Source organism: Ovis canadensis, chromosome 4 (assembly GCF_042477335.2).
Source record: "Ovis canadensis isolate MfBH-ARS-UI-01 breed Bighorn chromosome 4, ARS-UI_OviCan_v2, whole genome shotgun sequence".
Lineage (NCBI taxonomy): Eukaryota > Metazoa > Chordata > Mammalia > Artiodactyla > Bovidae > Ovis > Ovis canadensis.
In genome coordinates this window covers 36,713,301-36,733,760 of record NC_091248.1, presented here as the reverse complement: position 1 = coordinate 36,733,760, position 20,460 = coordinate 36,713,301, and the positions used below count along the sequence as shown (strand labels likewise).

Sequence of the window (20,460 nt, the reverse complement as noted above, 5' to 3'; positions counted from 1 at the left end):
TGTTCAGAAACTTAAATATAATTTGTTTTCAATAAAGTATTTTTAGATTAGAAGAATCAGTTAAATCATATCCCTGAGAACCATGCTAAAGACTGGAACTTAAATTCATAATGTGTATAAAAACAAGCTTACTCATTTTATTCTTTTGTAATTATGTTTAGAAGTTAGACTGTGATAACAGGATTTTATTCTTAAGAACATTATCTTGTGCCTATTCTTATGCTCCAAGAAGGTTTAAATATATCAGAGACATTTTAATTTGCCTCATAAATCTTTATTATCTCATGTGAGGAAGTTAATGCCAGGCATCATTTATTTTACACTAAAAGAATGAAAATAAGGTGAAAGCATCAGCTTCTTAGAATTCTACAACAAATAAAGGTGAGTCAGGTATGATCTGCATCTCGTTAAACCGATACAACTTCTTATTCTAAAGTCTTCTGTATTGTAGAAGAATTATAATATCAGAAATATTTAATGATCTAGAAAAGATCTATGAAGCTTGCTTAAGGAGACATGGTAACAACAGATGGTAATAGGGACTTCCCTGATAGTTCCGTGGTTAAAACTCCACACTTCCAGTGCAGGGAGCATAAGTTTGATCCCTCGTAGGAGCCTGCATGTCTCACAGTGTGGTCAAAAAAAACAACGAACAATGGATGGAAATATTGTCACTGCTTTTGCTGACAGAGATTTTCCTTATGTTATGTTGTTTGTATATGTATTAAAAATAGATGTTTTATATTTATGCTGTTTCCAAGTGATACATTATCCTATTTTCTGTTTAAGTGTGTGGCTGTTTTGATGATTACATGTTTTCAAACTGCAAAAACCAAAAGCCATACCATTCTGAGCTTCCTTAGGACTTTAGCCTGAAATATTTTTTTCTTTCCTTGAACTGTTGGGCGGGGGGACGGAGTTTTAGTTTTTCCCAAGAAACACACGTTCTCTTTTCTCTTGTCTCCTGGGTAGTGCCTATGATCAGAAGCCACAAGTGGGAATGAGGCCCTCCAACCCCCCAACACCATCCAGCACTCCAGTGTCCCCCCTGCACCATGCATCTCCCAACTCAGCTCATGCTTCAAAGCCTGACCGCGCCTTCCCAGCTCACCTCCCTCCATCGCAGCCCATCCAAGACAGCAGCTACCCCATGGATCACAGGTAAAGTGCAAGTACCTTATAAAAAAAGTTTATTGAAATATAGTTGATTTACAATGTGTGTGTTAGTTTCTGCTATACAGCAAAGTGAATCAGTTATACGTATATCTACTCTTTTTTAGATTCTTTTCCCATATAGGTTACTACAGAATATTGAGTAGAGTTTCCTGTGCTATGAAATATATCCTTATTAGTTATCTATTTTGTCAATGGTAGTGTGCATATGTCAATCCCAATCTCCCAATTTATTCCTCCCTACCCCTTATCCCTTGGTAACAGGAAGTACCATTAAAAAAAAAAAAAAAAAACAAAGCAAAACTGTTTTTAGCATTCTTGGAAGAAATTCCTTTTACTGCTTCCTAGAACCTATAGTAAATTCAAGGCGAGTGTATTAATTTTGCACATCTGTGCAAAATATTTTTAGAGTTTGCTCTGTCTTTAGCTATAAATAATTTGTGGAGAAGGTCATTTGTAAACATTCCTTTATAAACATTTAAATTGGTTGCTAAAATGGAAAATTAATCTATATACTGACATTTGAACATTTCCCTTTCTCTTTGCTTGAATTAAATTGCTTCACTTAAACTTTAAATCAGATCATCCCATTTTTATGAGCATATGTGTGTACTTGTAAAATAAAGTTAGGAGACTAATTTTAGTAGATGGCTTATGGAATTAGGTTCTTTACCTTAGACTGACTGGTTTAGCTGTACATAGTTTTGCAGAAGAGAACTTATATGATAGAACTCTCTTCCCTGCTTTCCGAGTGATGGATATTTAATGTCAGTAGACGCATGACCCTGAACACTGAGAATATAACATTAAAGTGATAGAGACTGAATTAGTATTACTTAGAAAGGAACAAGGCAAGACACAACGTAGAGCTAGAGAATATGCTATGTCAGGTAGTTCTCAACTCTTAGAGATGTAAAAATTTGTGTTTAAATAAAATATTGAAGGACCGTTAGAGGCCTTAATAATACAACTTAAAAACACAGTTCAGTTGTATATAGCATTTATTTTTTTCCTCTTCTACCCTGTACTTATGTTGAACGAGTGGTGTGTTGGTGAATGGTTAACAATAGGATCTATGGAAGAAAACCCAAAAGACTTTGATCTGTAGCATTTGATGAGTCTGTGATGTAAATATTGCCCCCATGGCAGATTCCAAGCTATCAATATGACCACCCTGAATGTGGAATTGGAAAGAGATGTATAGTAACATGCCATGAAATAGTAGTATTTCTACCAAACAGATAAAACAGGCATAATCTCAAGAGCATGATTAGTATGATGTTGTTCAGTTGCTCAGTTCTGTTTGACTCTTTGCGACCCCATGGGCTGCAGCACACCAGGCTCCTCTGTCCATGGAATTCTCCAGGCAAGAATACTGGAGTGGGTTGCCACTCCCTTTCCCAGGGGATCTTCCCAACCGAGGGGTCTAACCCAGGTCTCCTGCATTGCAGGCAGATTCTTTACCTTCTGAGCCACCAGAGAACCCCAAATTTAACAGTAAGCCTGTGCAAAGGGGTTCTGACACAGCATTTTAAAAATAATTCAGCCAAAGGAATCCTCCAGATCAGCAAAGAAAACCCAAAGATGGGCCACTGGCAACTTTCTGAAAATAAGGGAATCCTCAGATCTGCTTTTTATAGACTATTTAATGGGACTCAATCTCAAATTCAGTCACTCTTCTGATATGGAAGGATAAGATGAAAGCATTCTTTCCAGCATGAAACCAAGTAATAATGTTTCTACCTTGGTTTCCATCCCTGTGTCCTCTTGTGCTTTGGTTATGAAACGCTGTCCATTATCTTTTGCTTCTCACCCTGTGGACCTGAGACTTTCTCAGATTGTAATGGTATGAGCATCTGTGTAAACAGTTTTGTAAATACAGATGAAAGAAATCTTATTGCCGGGTGGGCCATTAAACAGATGCACATTGTGTAGGACTGATGGGGGGATAGAGAGGACGATGCAGAAAAAAGCAAGTTTTGTTTTGTCTACTTCTGGAGACTTCCCAGAGTTCTTGGTACCAAGCCTCTCACCCCTCAGACGAGGGTCAGAATTAGAGGCGGTACGGTTGGCGCTCTCTGAAGTTCTCTCTTACGGAAGGAGACTGCTGAACAAGCAGTGTGGCTGTTTTTAGGTGACCTAACTAGAGATGCCATAGCCAAATCCATTTGAGTTTCTCTACTTGAAGTCAAATATTTGAGACTGTGAACAGCCGGCCCGGAACTAGGAGAGGGAAGCTCAGGTCTTTTCCCAGTGTCCCCCGCGGAGCGTGGAGGCCAGTACCAGCTGGCCCATCCCAGGAAAATCTCTGAAGCCGTATGTTTCTGAGGAGGATTTCTTGGAGAGCTCTCGCCAACAAATGACAGTCCCTCAGTTATAAATGGCAAATTTGCTCTGGGAACAGATCCTGTCCCCAAATAGCCCCCTCCAGCCCAGCACCCAACCTCTCTCAGGGAACGCTTCATGGCCAACTGGGCTGCACCCCGCTTCCTCTCCTCAGCCTCTCTCTGCTCCTCAGTCCAGCCCTTTGGCACGTTTCCCTGAACCCACTGTGCAGGAGTCCTGTCTCTTTTTCTCTGTTTCCCACCACTTAGACACTGTTTTTCTATACCCAAGAGTTCATCAGCGTGCTCTCCTTACCCATGCACTCTCTTCCAGAAGCTTCTGAGTCCGTTTCTCTTTACATCAGTCATAAGAATGTCGCCACAAACTTGTAGTTTCTTAGGAAGCATATGTGTGTTGATATACACATGGTCCTCAGTGAGTACCAACTGGAATCTTGTTGACTTCTGCAAACAAATGGCTTGACTTTTTTTAAAACAAAGCTTTTAGCAGAAGTATTATTAACTTCCTTGTATGGCTTCCCAAGTGAGCAAGAGTTCTTATTTTACAATTTTCTGATTCACTCCTTGACAGTTCTTAATGATAACTTCTGTTTCTTTTTTTGGCTAATGAAATAAGCAAGAGAAGGGAAATGAATGCAGTGCCCGTCAGCCTAACTGTTTGGCGATATCTGAGTTTCTGAGTTGGTTTTCTGCAGGTGTAGTTGGAATTTCAGTGCTTTTCCCGGCAGCTGGTGAGGGTAGAGTTAAATCCCAGGGTGGAGTGTTCTGAGAAACACTGAAGCAATCGCTCCGCCATTCTTTTGCTCTTCCCTTGTTTTCATTTAACGTTACCAAAATTAAATGTTAACTCTCCAAATTAAAGTCACAGGAATGCTTTTAGAAGGGTGCAAGGGAATTAATAGGCATACATTTGCTCATAGAAATGTCAGATAGGTTATTTTTAAGCACTCCTGGGCATTTTAGAGCACTTTAAAATCTTTAATTAATCCACATCTTTGTGGTGGGTCAATGGTATTAGGATGAATCACGCAGAACTGAATGAAGATGTGATGAGCCGGTCAGTACAGTAGATAACCAAGAAGGAAGGAGTGTAGAAACTCACCGTCAGCCTCTGACAAGGCCTCAGAGCTTCCACGTGACCTAACATCCTGACATGTTGCAATGCTACGTGATGCATGCATGTTCTTTCCATCTTCAGAGGGCTGCTGTAATATTTTATGCTTATTTTTATCAACCTGATATTTTGTCTGAAGCTCTCGGAAGCCAGTGTGTTCTGTGTTGCTGTTTTGACAGTAAAGAAGTGGTCTAAAAACTAGGTTGGATTTCATTCTCTATAATATTGCCCAGTTTAATTTCTCATTAGAATACAGTGTTCTTTAGGACATTGTTGAAGATGTAAGAGTCCCACCCATTTGAAAAGAAAGCCATTCCTTTCTTCTTTCCTCAGTAGCTGATGATAAGAAACGGAAAACCATTAAGAAGGTTTTTATTTGGTTGATTCTTTGTTGATTAGCTTGATAACGATTGAAAGAAAGAGGATGCAGTTTGAGATTAGATTCTTTCCAGAGTCTCTGTTTTGCTTTTTTTCCCTTGTCTATAATTATTTGAACTCACTTCATAAGGAAATTTGGTCAGCATTCAAGTTGATTTCTCACTGGGCATTTTAACTGTCAGGGTATGTATTTCTTGCAAATGCTACATTGCTCTCCTTAGCCTTACTTAAGGGACACCTTTAACTTCTTGTAATATACTGAAATGGTGCTGAATGGAACTAATTAGAAGAGGAACACAAGGTGTATTATGATTGGAAAGTATATTGCTACTGACCCAGGAAGGAGAAATCTCATCTTCATTGAAGATTTACACTTTGGGTCAGTCAGCTGGTGTCACGTTCAGTAACTAAGCGGTTAAAAATTGTGCCAGTATTTTTAAAGGGTATTTCTTGTTACCTTTTTATTTGAAATATGCTCTCTTATTTCCCAGATTTCGCCGCCAACTTTCTGAACCCTGTAATTCCTTTCCTCCTTTGCCAACAATGCCAAGGGAAGGACGTCCCATGTACCAACGGCAGATGTCTGAGCCAAACATCCCCTTCCCACCTCAAGGCTTTAAGCAGGAGTACCACGACCCAGTGTATGAACACAACACCATGGTTGGTGGTGCAGCCAGCCAAAGCTTCCCCCCTCCTCTGATGATTAAACAGGAGCCCAGAGATTTTGCATATGATTCAGGTAGGCCTATGCTTTAAGTTACATTTATGATATCTTTTCACTTGCTTATCGCTTTCGGTAGTGTTGACTGCAGGTTAGGTGGCTCCTGACTATTTTTTGGTGGAAACTTTCTGATTTATTCCTTCTTTGAATCTTTCTCTTTATGTGAAGCGTTGGATCATCAAACCATTTTGGCATGAGTCGATGGTTGAAATAATGTCTAGAAATGAAACTTGTTTGAGGAAAAGTACAATTTGTAAAATTAAGCTCTCCTATCTCAGGCCAGGAGAGTAACAAGGTTGTTCTTTTCTAAATTCTGGGCTTTTTTTTCCATTTGCTCCTGTGGCATTATTTACAATTATTTACAGTGTGACAATATTTACAGAAAGTAATATTCTATACTAACTTATTGCTTATTAACTATCTTTTTTATTTATTGGTATGGCAAGATTCCAAGGGTTCATAAATAAGAATTCTTCCATATTGGACAAAGAATAGCAAAAATAGCAATAATAGAGCTTAGCTGTTATCTCACTGAGCCAAAAAGGCCCTGCTAAGTATGTCAAGGTAGAGAATTGGGTTACCTGGAAATAAAGAGCATTTTTGTCTATTGTCAATGTTGCCAAAAACTTTGCCAATATTCAACCTTGAGAACTCAGAAAAATTACTTAATCTGTGTTCATTTTATTTTACAAAATGAATTGAATACATTCAAAATGAATCACACTCAAAATACACTTACGAAATGAATTGTCTTACATTCAAACAAAATGAATTTGTTTTACAAAATGAATACATTTTTCAAAATCAAGACACCTGCCTTTTAGAAATCTTGGAAACTTTGAAAAATAGTGTGAAATAAAAGCTAATGCTTCTAAGAATGGCACCAGGCAAAAAAATTGCTAACATTATTGTAAGCATAATCAATAGATGGTTGTAGACTTAAAAATATTGGAAAGCAAAGTGACTTCCTTTCATGTGGATAAAAGTTTTATGGATATTCTTTATGAAGGAACAATTGCTTCTCTAGGCATAACTCTGCTGAGTTTTTCTATCAGTTCTACTTGATGAAGGAAAACTATCTCCTGGTCTTGCTTCCTTGTCTTAAGTTAACTTGTATAAAGTTACCTGTTTTATTATAAACTGATCTTAAAGGTCAGCAAGAAGGAGCCCTACTGAGAGCCTCCTTCTGGCTATCCTTTCTCATTGGACAACAAGTTCAAGGAACTAAGAGGAATTTCTGCTGAGAGACTCGGACTCTACTTCTAGACGGTACACTAGCTACCCAGGACCCATGCCTTCCCTGCCCAGTCAGCCCTGAGTCTACTTCCAGGACTGGAGCAAGTTCATCCCAGGCCTGGTTTTCCAGGCAGAGCACATTGCTCCTGTGTATACCTCTGAAGTCCAAGGAGGTAGCCAAGGGGCAGCTGTTTGTGAGAGGATGAGGATGGAGCCTGGTTGTACCCATAGGTTTGGTGTGTGAGGCTCCTGTGGTATGGAACCGTGAGGGCTTGAGGGATATAGGAAGTGAGGCAGGAAATGGGGTGGGCTGGGGTCTGAACACTGAAAACTGGCTCCATACCATTTTCTCTTTCAATTCTCATCCTAGAAATTTCCCCAAAGTCTAGGTTTGACCTGGCCTTCCAAGTTGCTATGTTATCACATTTTCAAATAGGAGGAGAGAACATATTTATTTATGTTTGTTTGATTCATAGTTTTAGATTTCTTTTTAAAGATGTTTTTGATATGGACCATTTTTAAAATCTCTTTTGAATTTGTTACAAGATTGCTTTTGTTTCATGTTTTGGTTTCTTGGCTGCTAGGCATCTGGGATCTTAGTTCCCCAACCAGGGATCAAACCTGTACCCGTTGCACTGAAAGGCAAAGTCTTAACCATTGGACCACCAGGGAAATCCCCATATAGTTCTAAAAATTTAAACATAGGGTGAGAAGGACTTTATTTGAATGCTTGTCCCAGACCATGTAATTTTAAGACCATCCTAAAATGTACCATAGTGGTTATAGTTTAGAGCCTTTTATATTTGTCCATGATTTATGTGCATAATTAAGAACCCTCCACGGCTGCTGCTGCTGCTGCTAAGTCACTTCAGTCGTGTCCGACTGTGTGCTATCCCATAGACAGCAGCCCACCAGGCTCTGCCGTCACTGGGATTCTCCAGGCAAGAGTACTGGAGTGGGTTGCCATTGCCTTCTCCAAAATCATTTAAACTAACCCAAATAATTGGTTCAGAAGGAACTGCAGGGCATAGCATTTTTAGAAATTTCTTCATGTTTTCTAGAAATGATTTTATATTTCAGAAAGATTATAATTGGAATCATTTTCTTGATTCTTTGGTTTTCCATGTATTTATATTATTATATATAAATATGCATATATTTATATTAATACAACATTCTCCTTATATTTATATCATATATAAAATCATATATAACATGGTATTGAGAATGTGTAACTTTTCTTAAGAAGATGTGAACCAAATAAAAAGATTTAAGTAATCCAATGAGAAAAAAAAAAAAGAACTGATACTGTGAGGTTTAATTGCTTTAGTTTTGGGCCATATGTAATAGAGTTCTAAGTCAGTTGCTGTCTGGCCCTCAGAGGCACAGATTCAGTTACTTATAACCAAAAAAGGATAGTCCATGCTTTAGCTCAGCCTGCTATAATCAGATACCATCAATTGGAAAGCTTAAACAGCAGACATTTAACTCTCACAGTTCTATAGGCTGGAAAGTCCAAGATCAAAACTGCCAGCAGATTCATTTCCTGATGAGTCTTCTCTTCCTGGCTTGCAGATTGCTACTTACTCACTGTGTCATCATGTAACAGAGAAAGACAGAGCTATCCTCTCTTTCTCTACTTATGATGATACTAATTCCACCATGAGGGCCCCACCCTCACGACCTGGTCTTATTCTAATTACCTCTCAAAGCTGTCCTCTCCAAATACCGTCATGTTAAGCATTAAGGCTTCACAATGAATTTTAGGGGACTTGATCATTCGGTCCATAAAGAGTGTAGTATCCTATTTTAAAGGTACATAGGGCATCTTTTTTGTAAGTTACCATATACTTTGCCAATGACTTGTGGAATATTTAAGAAGTTGTTAATGTATGTTACTTCTCCTCTCTAAATTATATTTCAAGTTGTTAAAGTTGGATGGTACCTTTGAATTCTAATTTCAGTATTGCCAATAAGATATAGTTCAGTTTTGCTTGAATAGTTAAATAGTAAAGTTACATATTCTGAATGGATGAGGTCTAAAGAACTGTAGTAACTGTGTAACCAGGGCTGATGAAAAATTAACCTGTGCATTTCAAAATGTTATGCTGACCACCCACTTGCTGCAATTAGGTTGACACATCTGCCTATGTCCTTCATGCTGTCACAAGTATGATCTCCAGATATTTTGTTTCATTGTCTTGAGTTCTTTCGTCCTTGCTGTCAATTTATTAATCTTTTTTTAGAAAATATAATGTGTTTATCACGGAATCATTGAGTGCTTAGTTCACTTAGTGATGTTGAACAAATAGCACATTAGAAAATACTTTATGTGATCTAAAGACAATGCGAGAAACATTTCATAATCCTTTTATTCAGCATCTATGATCCACAGATTGTCCTTTAAGAAGGCCTCTAGAACTCTTCATTGCTTAATTCAATATAACATAAATGTTGTGAAAATAAAAGAAGCTTTGTAAGTGAAAAGGCAACATGATTATGCTCTAATAAAGCCTGACATTAATTATGACATGGGAAATGGAAGGTCTATTAGTCATAATTATAATTACAGGAATGCAATTTCAACTGCTGAGTATTTAAGCTAAAAATTACAAAATATTATGTTAGTCAAGTAGAAATTTTTTAAAACTTAGATCAGAGGACTCTGAAAAGATAAAAAACAATTGATGTTTAGGGCCAGTGTGGTGAACCAGTACAATATGATCATGATTATAATATTAAGTTCTCAACAGTCCAGTACAATAATAGATGTAATTATCTATTATTATTGTTTTCTTTCTCTGTTTCTCTAGCCTAATATTGCTGCACAAAGCAGGGACACAGGCTTTTTTGTTGGTTGCTTGGGTTTTACTGAATCCAATCTGATTTCTTCTTTTTTTGCCTCTGTGGCCAAGTTCAAAAGAATTGAATAAGCCCTGTGTGCTTCATATGGGTACAGTGCTCTATTTAAGTAAAACTGTGGCTGTTTTCCCGTTTTCATACTCACAAATGAGGTTTTGCAGATTCTGAATGCCCAATGAGGTAAATAGTTTAGATATTCGCAACAACATATTTTGCTAGAATTTATGTGTTCATTGATTGGTCTTTTGGTTTGGTTTTGGATAGCTAAGGGTATTTTTAGGATAGTGGTGAACACATGAAACTAGAGTTTAACTCAAGAAAATATCAGCACAAAATGCTCACACACTTTGATCAAGTATTTTCACTGTCAGAAAGTTATCTTAGGGAAGGGGAGACCCATGATGAATATTTAGTGGTGGAGGAATATCATAGAGTAATTGGTAATGTAAGTTATGGCTATCAATAGCAAATATTATGCAGTCATTAGAAGTCAGACTTCTAATACTATTTAATGAAATGAGACTACTGAGTAAAAAAATTATACATGTCAAGTGTGGCTCAGGCAAAAATAAGACCCAGTATAGAAACACTGTAGGGCTATATATGCTGTGATATTATAGTCAGTACCTACTTTGCCTATAAAGTGCTTTGTCTTTTAATTGTGCTTAGTACAGCTTTTCTAATCAGATAGGGTAAGTATTAAATTGTCAAGTATCAACCAATTTAGAGTTGAAGAAAAGTGTCCAAGTTAATCACATCAGTCCTATAAGTAAAAAGAACAGTAAATAAAGAAGGACATAGTCTCATCTGTTGCAAACCTGGCTTTGTATTCCTTTGTTTCCAGGGCTGCCTTAGAGAGGGAGGAGAATGAATATGATACTTGGTCCATTTCAGGTTCCTCCCTGCACTGTGCTTGCAGCCCCATTATTTAATGCTGTTATGTTACTTTGCATTTGGGGGTGGTTTTAAAAATCTTAACCCAGTAGTTGATTGAAGAGGTGATACATTAATAAAGTGTTTTTAACACTCAGGGCCTATTCTGTTGCCTTAATTAATTTGAAAAGCTGCCTCCCCACCATGTGGTGGAGCAGTTTTAGCCAGGAGCTGGGAATGAAGAAGGGAAAGAACTTTCAGAGACATGAAGAAGTGTTTCTGAAATAAGAAAATGGGGGAAAGTGCATGCTTATAGCTGTAGGAGGGAAGGAAGTAGTTCTAAAGGGTAGGGGGGAAAGCTGGGATCATGTTTTCTAAAGAAAATGTTTCTGTATTTTGTCATTGTTTTTTAGGGTCATTGTGTTTTTTAGGGTCATTCTTTCTGGTACTGATGAGGCCTTCTTTCAGTTTGGAGGCATGTCACATGTATGTGTTGGCAAATGCAGCATTATTTTCAATTGGGAAATTGACACAAATAGCTGTTTCATAGAATCATAAGTCTTTAAGCTCATGAAAGCTCTTGGGGATCACCTCATTGAAATTCCTTCTTTATACTCCACTGTAGAGATAAAATGTCCAAGGCTCATTCAAGTTAACTTGCCATCAGTTGCACAGTTCTGTGAAATAGCCAAAACTAGAACTATGGTTTTCTTATTCTTAGTGTACAGTTCACAGTCTTTCTATATAATTGTCCAAAGTAAAATTCTTTAATTCATAATTTGTTAGATGTATTATTTATTCTTTTCTCTAATTGTAGCCTGAATATTTGCATATGATTTTATAAAGCTCTACATGATGCAGGGCAATGAAAGCATTTGCATTAAAACCTAAGATACGCTTTTTCTAATTTGAAGGTATTCATTTCATGTTAGACAGTCCTCAAATTTTATTCTGATTATTAGGTACTCACTGTTGTAAGACAGGAAAATATAAAACCTCAAATGATATTTTGGATTAAAATGTGTTCTGACTTCTTTTTAAAAATACACCATAAACATTATCAAAATTTGAGATTGTCAGATAAGTGACTTTTCCTAATAGTTCTTCTGAAAAAGGATGAATGATAATTAGAAGGAAAAGTAACAAATCAGTGTCATAGCCAGCTCTAAAATTCTTTGATTATGTAAACTTTGAGTTTGTCTGAGTCTTCTTTCTTATTGCACTTCACTCTTTGTTAAAAACACTTGATCACTTGATGGCTTAAAATACAAGAGTCATTTTCAAACTGGTGTCAGCTCAATCTATTTTTTTAGTAGAAAACTTATGAAGAACTGCAATATGTAAAGAAAGCTTACATTTGGGAAAGTAAGATGGGCCTTTTCTCACTTTCATTTTTAAATCCAAGCAACCCTTTCTACGTTCTCCATATAGATTTCTTCATCATCTAAGGACTTTAATGAAGGCCAGTAGACAAACCTTCAAATTTAGAGAATAATTATATGTTCTTAGCATGTAGAAAAATTATATGTAGGCAGAGAAATGATAAAATAAAAATATTTAGCTCATGTTAAATATGTTAAAAACTAGAAATGTGTTTAACTTTCAACTGTCAGAACTGACAAATATATCTGGTACTCACATAGGCTCAAGCTGGCACTGCAGTCATCAGAGTTAAATAGTCTTGGGTTTCTGAAATGGTGAGAGAAAATTTTTATGTTGTAAATGTTATTCTATGTTTTGCTGTGTTGATGGGTACACATCTTAAATAGCAAAGAAATTAGTGAAGTAATTCTTAACACTGCTCTTAGTGAGCATTCTTGGAATTTTTCTTGTAAAATTTAGAATATGATTTTAAATTTATGGGATGAAATCAATAGCTAGTAGAGCAAGAAAAAGATAATTATTTTCTGCAGCTACATAGAAATATGAGTATACATAGTGCTTTATTTTGGGTTGAAGATGATTTGTCAGGGCCTCATCAGCTGGTTCAACTTGCTCAAAATTAAAAACAGACAATTCAGAAGGCTAAATTTACTCAGTAGTTTATTTCTAAATTATTACTATTATGATTGTTACTACTACTACACTACTGCTGCTGCTGCTGCTAAGTCGCTTCAGTCGTGTCTGACTCTGTGCAACCCCATAGATGGCAGCCCACCAGGCTCCCCCGTCCCTGGGATTCTCCAGGCAAGAACACTGGAGTGGGTTGCCATTTCCTTCTCCAATGCATGAAGGTGAAAAGTGAAAGTGAAGTTGCTCAGTCGTGTCTGACTCTTCGCAACCCCATGGACTGCAGCCTTCCAGGCTCCTCCACCCATTGGATTTTCTAGGCAAGAGTACTGGAGTGGGGTACCATTGGCTTCTCTGACTACTACTACTGTAGTAATATCTCAGGAATTCTGTCATCAGGATATCTTTTTCATTTTTAAATGATTCTTTATTATTTACTTTGTAAGAGGAGATATACATTTTAGGGAAATTGGCCTCGTATATGTGTTACGACAAATATTCTTACATGCTTAATGAACAGTTGATCCATATGTAAGTAAACAACCAAAAATATTATTCAAGAGATAACAAGGAGTGGAGTGAAGGCAAAAGAAAACTGTTGAATATGCTAATTAGGTTTCGATGGAACAGTGAAAATAGAAGTAAGAGCTCCTGATACTTATTTTACACGTTCAGGACTGCCATAAAGCTTTGTCATTTCCAAAATGGAAGGCCTCAAGACAGATAATTATAATTTTAATTTTTAAAAATATGAAATATGACATTTGTAAATATTCAGCTTTACTTCATCATTTTTACTTACCTATCTTTGAACCACCATGAAAACTAGTTCTAGATACTGAAGTTTTTTTTAAGCCTTGAAAAAAGAATGTTATTCAAGAATTAGTAATTGAATATATACTGACTCTTCAGCAGTCTTGTTCTGTTCTGTATTTTCTGTGGATGACATGTTGTAGGTTTCCTTATCACCTCTCTTCCTGGCTATGTTAAGTATTCTAATTTTAGTTCAAAGTTAAATATGCTGGTAACTTTATTTTCTGTCCTTTTATTTGGTAGATATTAGAAATTAGAAGAGAAATATTAAATTATTATGAAATCATATTAGCAAATCGTGCACACATTTAAAACCAAAGACCATGCATTTTTCGTGTTTCTTCTCTCTTCTTCTGTAAGCATAGTGAAGATTCCTTGAGAAATCAGTTAAAGATCTATTCAGGGATTGTTGACTGCAATCATTTCGCAAGATGGCTTCAGGTCACTGGAAGAAAGAAGTATTTTCTTCCCTTCAGGGTCAAGGACCAAGTTACAGATGGCTGGTAAAACCCATGATATGTTTTGACAGTATTTGGTAGTGGACTGAGTCTTTACAAACTGTTCCCATAATTGCTCATAAATAGCTTTTTTCCCTCCTAAAAACTCTAGATATTTTTAAGTATTACCATGTTTAGTAATTTCCAGTGTAGTGATGATTATGGTTCCATGAACTTTGGCTTTTTGTACCTGATATTTAACACTCCCAAAGGCCAAGCCTTGGCCCTACTCCATGACAGAGCATCGTTTGCTTATGGTCACATTTTCTCCTGAAACAAAGCAACTGATTTTTTTTCCTCTTAACATTAAAATTGTCACTTGAAGAATCGGAGAATCACTTGGGAATTTAAAGGAATGAGTTACTGAATCGTTCAGAAAATGGTAACATCTTTCTTACCTGTTTCTCTGACATCCAAAGATAATTGTCTTTTATTCACCCAGTAATTTGTGGATTAGTAGGTCACATAATCTCTGAGTTTTAGGTGCTTCAAATGTGAAAAGTCATGGTGATGTCTTCCTAATTGAGCTTGTTATTATAAGAGAGGCCATGGATTGGCCTTACAACTTGACATTGCCTTTTTTTGCTTATCAGATCTCGTATGAGTTTTCCTATTTCAGTTCTGAGTGAAAATAGCAAATCTATCCAAGATTTGGTCCACTCTGTCAGTTTTTCTAAGAAATACTTCAATATGCTCTAAATCTACAGCTACAGTAAGTGGCATTGGCTAGTGATTCGATTTGAGAATTGAGACCATGGTCTGGATTTACTCTTTATGCATTAACACAGGTCAAATGGACAGGGACTGCATTTTAAGTCAGTAATGGAAGGCTGAAGGCTGTTTTAAACCAGTCATATCAGTTTTACCCATGACTGATTGATCCCTAGAGGCAGAGCCCTGTAAGCATTTCTCCTACATGAATGGACTCTATAGAGCCTGGAGTTTCATTCATAAAATGGAGACTGAAAGGAAAAACATACAGACACACACACACATACACACTCTGACTCTCTGGAATGTCCATTTATACAGAGCTGAAGGGTGTAGTGTTCCATCAGCTGCTGCTTTTGCCAGTTGACTGGAAGTAATGATTAATGCTCATTGGTCCTGCCTGCATGTAACCTGACACTATTTATGGCCGTGCAGTGTTCATAATGTATAGTGAACGGAGAAGACAGCATTCTCAAATCAGAAACATAAACAGGAACTGGTGGGTCTGAATTCCATTCAAATATGTCATTTCAGCCACACAGTGTTTGTCTAACTTGGATTTTACAGGCAGGAAAGGGGGAAGGGAGGGATAGTTGGCTTGTGAGCTGTACTAGCATGAAAAAAGGGAATTAGAATGGGGAGGGGAGTGCACTTTTTTAGGGTGGGATTTTTAGTTTCTTTTTCAAGAAAATGACCACGATGCTTAGGCCCAGAAATGCTTATTCCAAGTGGGTGAAATGAATATACAACTGTCTTCATGTGTGCAACTTAAGATTTGCAATTAAATGAGACAGTTGAAGGATGTACATTTGAATCTCTCCCTGTGTGTGTGCTTCCTAAAAGTGAATAAGGGAGGGAAGATAAATATTATTTTTTTACAAGTGTATGTATCTGAGTACATATTTTTAGGTTTAGAATATTGTTATAGAATTTTTTATACTCTATCCTTTAGGGACTTAATTACTTAATAGTTTAGAGAAAAAGGAGACTTTGTATTTCATAAAATTTTTTTACCTAACGTGTGTAACTTAATGGAAATGTTTTCAAGGAATTTTTGTCAAATTAAATAGCTGATTATTTTTGTTATCTTGTGTGTGCATTTTCTATTGAATTGCTTCTAATACCATCTTGGAAATTTTACAAAGACAGCCATTCAAAGGCACATGTGAAAAACAGAGCAAGGCAAAACTAAAAACAGAGCATGTCACAATGACATGCATGTGTCACTGTGATGGATTTAGTGTTCTCTGAAGTTTAGAAAAGTATCCTTAAATGTTCCATTCTGCTAACACTTCCACTCAGTGTGGGCGCTCACAGCTCACTGTTTTCATTCACTTGTTTTTATTATTCTTAGTGTTAAAAAATAAAGCCACCCACTTTGTATGACACTGGAAACATTATACGAAACCCTGGCCCTGTTAGTTGTTTACTGCTGGTGTCATTTTGTTACCTCCTTTGTCCTCAGTTGCGTCATTCATAGAAAGGGACAAATGATCCCTATACATTTTGTGTTTTTGTGCAGCAGTCCATGGGGCCGCAAAGAGTTGAGCGACTGAGCGACTGAACTGAACTGACTGAAGGATTCAATATGACTATGCTTGTAAAACGTTAAACTATTAAGGGTCCAGGCAATTATAATAAGGATTTCTATTGGTATGATTTTTATCTTCTAGAGATTTCCTCAAAGATTGTTGCTAGTTCTTGAATGAAATGCCACTGTTATATGTAACATTTACAAATACACTTTGGTGCTAAAGGATAAGACAGAAGAGATGTTCTTATGTTAAAACAATCATGTTGTGTATGGCCAGTAAGATACTGTAGTATTAGGGTGTTTCTAATATAGTGAAACAGTCCTACTCAACTTATTACTAGGACTACCTGTGTTCAAAGCAAATAGACAAAATCATCTGAATATTGTGATGATCCAAGGAGAAATGAAAGTGAGAGGACAATTCATGGTGTATTTGTTTCAGATCACGTGGATTCCAGAAAGGGAACAATTCAGTATTGAAGCTCATCATAAAAAATTCCCTCACCTCAGAAACTTTTTTGTGGCTTGTTTGGGCAACTAATGGTATCTTTTCTTTTAAACTTCTACTAGTTGTCAGAGTACAGTAATATATAATATTATAAATAGTCAAAGTTAAAATTGTACTTATTTTATGTAACTGTATTTCCTATCATTTCAGCTTTATTTTCAACTCTTAGCAACGAAAGCTCCACAGGCTTGTAAAACTTGTAAAACAGTGAGCCAACTAAATCACAATAAGCCAATCCTGTTTGAACGTGGTTGTTATTTGTGTAGGATATTGTCTTCACCCTAAAATCAGGTGCTTCCAAGAGAAGTTGGTGGTAAAAGTCTATGCTGTTATTTAAGATTATGTTGTTATTGTTCAGTCACTCAATCACGTCCTACTCTTTGCGACCCCATGGACTGCAGCATACCAGGCTTCCCTGTCCTTTAGTTCTTTTAAATCATGTAGCCTTTAAGTTTTAAAAGCATCTGACTGCAGATAACTGCTTTATGCTTTTTTTTTTCTTTTTTAAAGCTTTGCAAACACTATTCTGGGCATACAAAGACTGACATAGTTCTCTTTCTGTCCTCAAATTATGTCATCAGTAGATTCAATACATCTGAACTGTGACAAAAGAAATATCTCTGCTGATTTTACAGTATTTATTTTTACAGTTTACTAAAAATCCTAATGACAAATTTCCCATCTAAGAGTGAATGAAGTAAAACTCCAGCTCTTCTGCCTTCTTCACATGAGTTTCAATGACTAAGTTGTTACATTCACATACAGATTTTGTGAGTGACAACAGATACCTCTTATAAAACTTGACTTTCTAGCCATCACAGTTGATTTCGCCACACTTTAATTCAAACATACTGATACTGGGCCTTATTTTTAGAACTAATTATTTTCAGGTTTGTTCCATAATAGAAAGATTGTATGGGTGTAAAAAAAAAAATTCTCACATTAGCATCTTTTTCAGGGAACTTCATAAAATATGGTTTCTTGATCACCTATAAAAATCTATTCATGTGCAAGTGGATATGCAGAGTCAAAGGATGATACACTAGTATGTATGTGAATAGTTTTGCTTTTAAATACATCCTTACGAAGTTTATGTTATTTACGTACCCTGGAAAACCTTTGGATTTTAAATGTTAAACTGTGAGTTTGCCAGGAAATGAGTAGAAACAAAAAAATTAAATTTAAGACAGACAAAACGTAGGCAAGATCTGTCATAATACTCATGTTTCTTGAATGAAATCGATGCCATTAGTTCTTGGTACAACTCAATATTTTTTTGGTAAATGTTTTTACAAAACTTATTTGAACTCCTATGTTTACATTGAAATACGCACACACACAAACATATTTCTCACCAAGTACCTGTTAATTTCTGATGTATGTCAATACACTCATTTTGGCCCTTTGCTTTTAATGTGCCAAATTTTCCACTGTCATCATTATACATTAAACAAATTTAGGTGGACTTGATTTTCTCACACCACCTCCTCAAGGAGTTAGTTAACTGTGTAAACAATCCATCCTTGCATTGCACACTGATATGAAAGTAAAAATCACATTAAAATACAAGATCCAATGTATTCCTATTTTACTGAGATTTTTCATTTTCTCTTTGAGATTTGTATGCTTAATTAAGTCATCACACCAATTATTTTTTTCAGGAATTTAACCACAAGCATCAAATGAAAGCAAGGTGCTTTCTCCTCTTAAATAGAATTTGCAATCTGGAGTGTTTTCAGGTTTGTACACTGCTGCTGCTGCTGCTAAGTCACTTCAGTCGTGTCCGACTCTGTGTGACCCCATAGATGGCAGCCCACCAGGCTCGCCCATCCCAGGGATTCTCCAGGCAAGAACACTGGAGTGGGTTGCCATTTCCTTCTCCAATGCATACACTATTTGATAACAAACAGTTTCAACACATTGTAGGGATATCTCATACAAATGTGGCAGATAGTTGCTCTCTGATCTGGCCTGTTCAGCTCCTAGAAATTTTAGGCAAACCATGCCCTGAAGAGGAAGCTTCATTCTGGACTACAGGGTAGCACTTAGGCAAACCAGAAAAGTGCCTGGCAAATGCCAACTGCACTTTGCGAGCAGGTCTTCGGCAAAGCCTCCCAAATCAGTATTATATTTCCCACTACAGCTGTAAAGTGCAAGTCAAGAAACAGAAACAGAGTTTTTAGTTTCGTACCTTTGCATCTTTATTAAAGGAAATTTTGCCAGTATTAATAAAGGGGAAGATTAATCAAATGAGGTAGTTTAGGGTGTTAGTTTACTCTTAACTTCCCCCCCACAGTGTTTAGGGCATTAAAATAACAACCGTGTTTTGCTGCTTTGAGTTTTTGCACCATATTAGATCAGCTTTCATCACCATGAACTCATCTGTGACAAATTTTAAGCAGTTTAGTTTCTGCAAGCTGATTTGGCTGTGTCTTTATGACATGCTCTTTGATCCATAAGTTTCAAAATTTAAAAAAATTATTTATCCTAAATTAAATAGACATGATTCAATTTACAGACTGAATTTAAAATTTTTTAAATGAAAGTCCAAATGTAGCAACAAATATTGGGGTATAATACTGTAAAAAGGAAGCTTAAAAGAAGTACCTCCAAATATTTTGAAAATATAATGGAGCATCTCACGTAAACCTTATACATCATAAATTTATAATGAATTTAAATCAATATTTTAAATATCATAGGTTAATATATTTATGAAGAGTATTATGAGTAAGCATATGAATAAGCAGTGTCAGCCATCTCAGTAGATACCTTCTATAAGAATAGAAAATTAAGATACAAAAATAATTTTGATACATAATTACTTTTTGTTGTAAGTACTGTGGTTCCCATACTTTAAATACTTATGAGAGTCACTTAAAAATAGATTCTGTTAATAATAAGTACCTTGTATTAAATTCTTAGTGTTCTCAGAAACTGGGCATAATGTTACCCATGTTGCTGCTGCTAAGTCGCTTCAGTCGTGTCCGACTCTGTGCGACCCCATAAATGGCAGCCCACCAGGCTCCACCATCCCTGGGATTCTCCAGGCAAGAACACTGGAGTGGGTTGCCGTTTCCTCCTCCAGTGTGGGAAAGTGAAAAGTGAAAGTGAAGTCACTGAGTCATGTCCAACTCTCAGCGACCCCATGGACTGCAGCACACCAGGCTCCTCCGTCCGTCCGTGGGATTTTCCAGGCAAGAGTACTAGAGTGGGATGCCATTGCCTTCTCCTAATGTTACCCATGGCTTGTTCCATATAGTCTTATCTTTGAAGGAAATCACTGTGACTCCCATTTTACAGATGTGGAGGTTGAGAGAGATGTTAAATAACTAACAAAATGTTTTGCTCCCACAAAACATCAGAACTGAGATTTCAAAACCAGGTCTCTTAGATGACAAGGTATATGTTTGTAATCACTGCCATACTAATGGTCCTAAGATTATAATTATAGATGCATATCAAGACAGTGTAAATATGCAGTCGTCTTAACATTTGTGCATAGGCTAAACTGCAGCTTATGATTGTCACTGAATTATAGAAGTTTTATTTCATGAATAAATATAAATGAATATGTATGAAATGCCTCCATTCCCTGCTACAAAACATTTGCCTTTGAAGTCGCCACTTGGCTAGTTTGGATCTGAGTTGAGCATTTAGCAAAAGTTAAAATGTAATGCCAAAC

At 36.6% G+C, this 20,460-nt stretch overlaps 1 protein-coding gene across 2 annotated transcripts in view; it reads left to right on the top strand.

Annotated features, from left to right (window-relative positions):
* Positions 1 to 20,460, top strand: part of ETV1 (ETS variant transcription factor 1) — a 97,471-nt gene that overhangs the window by 54,231 nt on the left and 22,780 nt on the right. For both annotated transcript variants that reach the window (XM_069586638.1, XM_069586640.1), the window contains 2 exons: positions 973 to 1,161; positions 5,502 to 5,749. In XM_069586638.1, the coding sequence (XP_069442739.1) occupies positions 973 to 1,161; positions 5,502 to 5,749 (437 nt within the window). The remainder of the gene's footprint in view (positions 1 to 972; positions 1,162 to 5,501; positions 5,750 to 20,460) is intronic.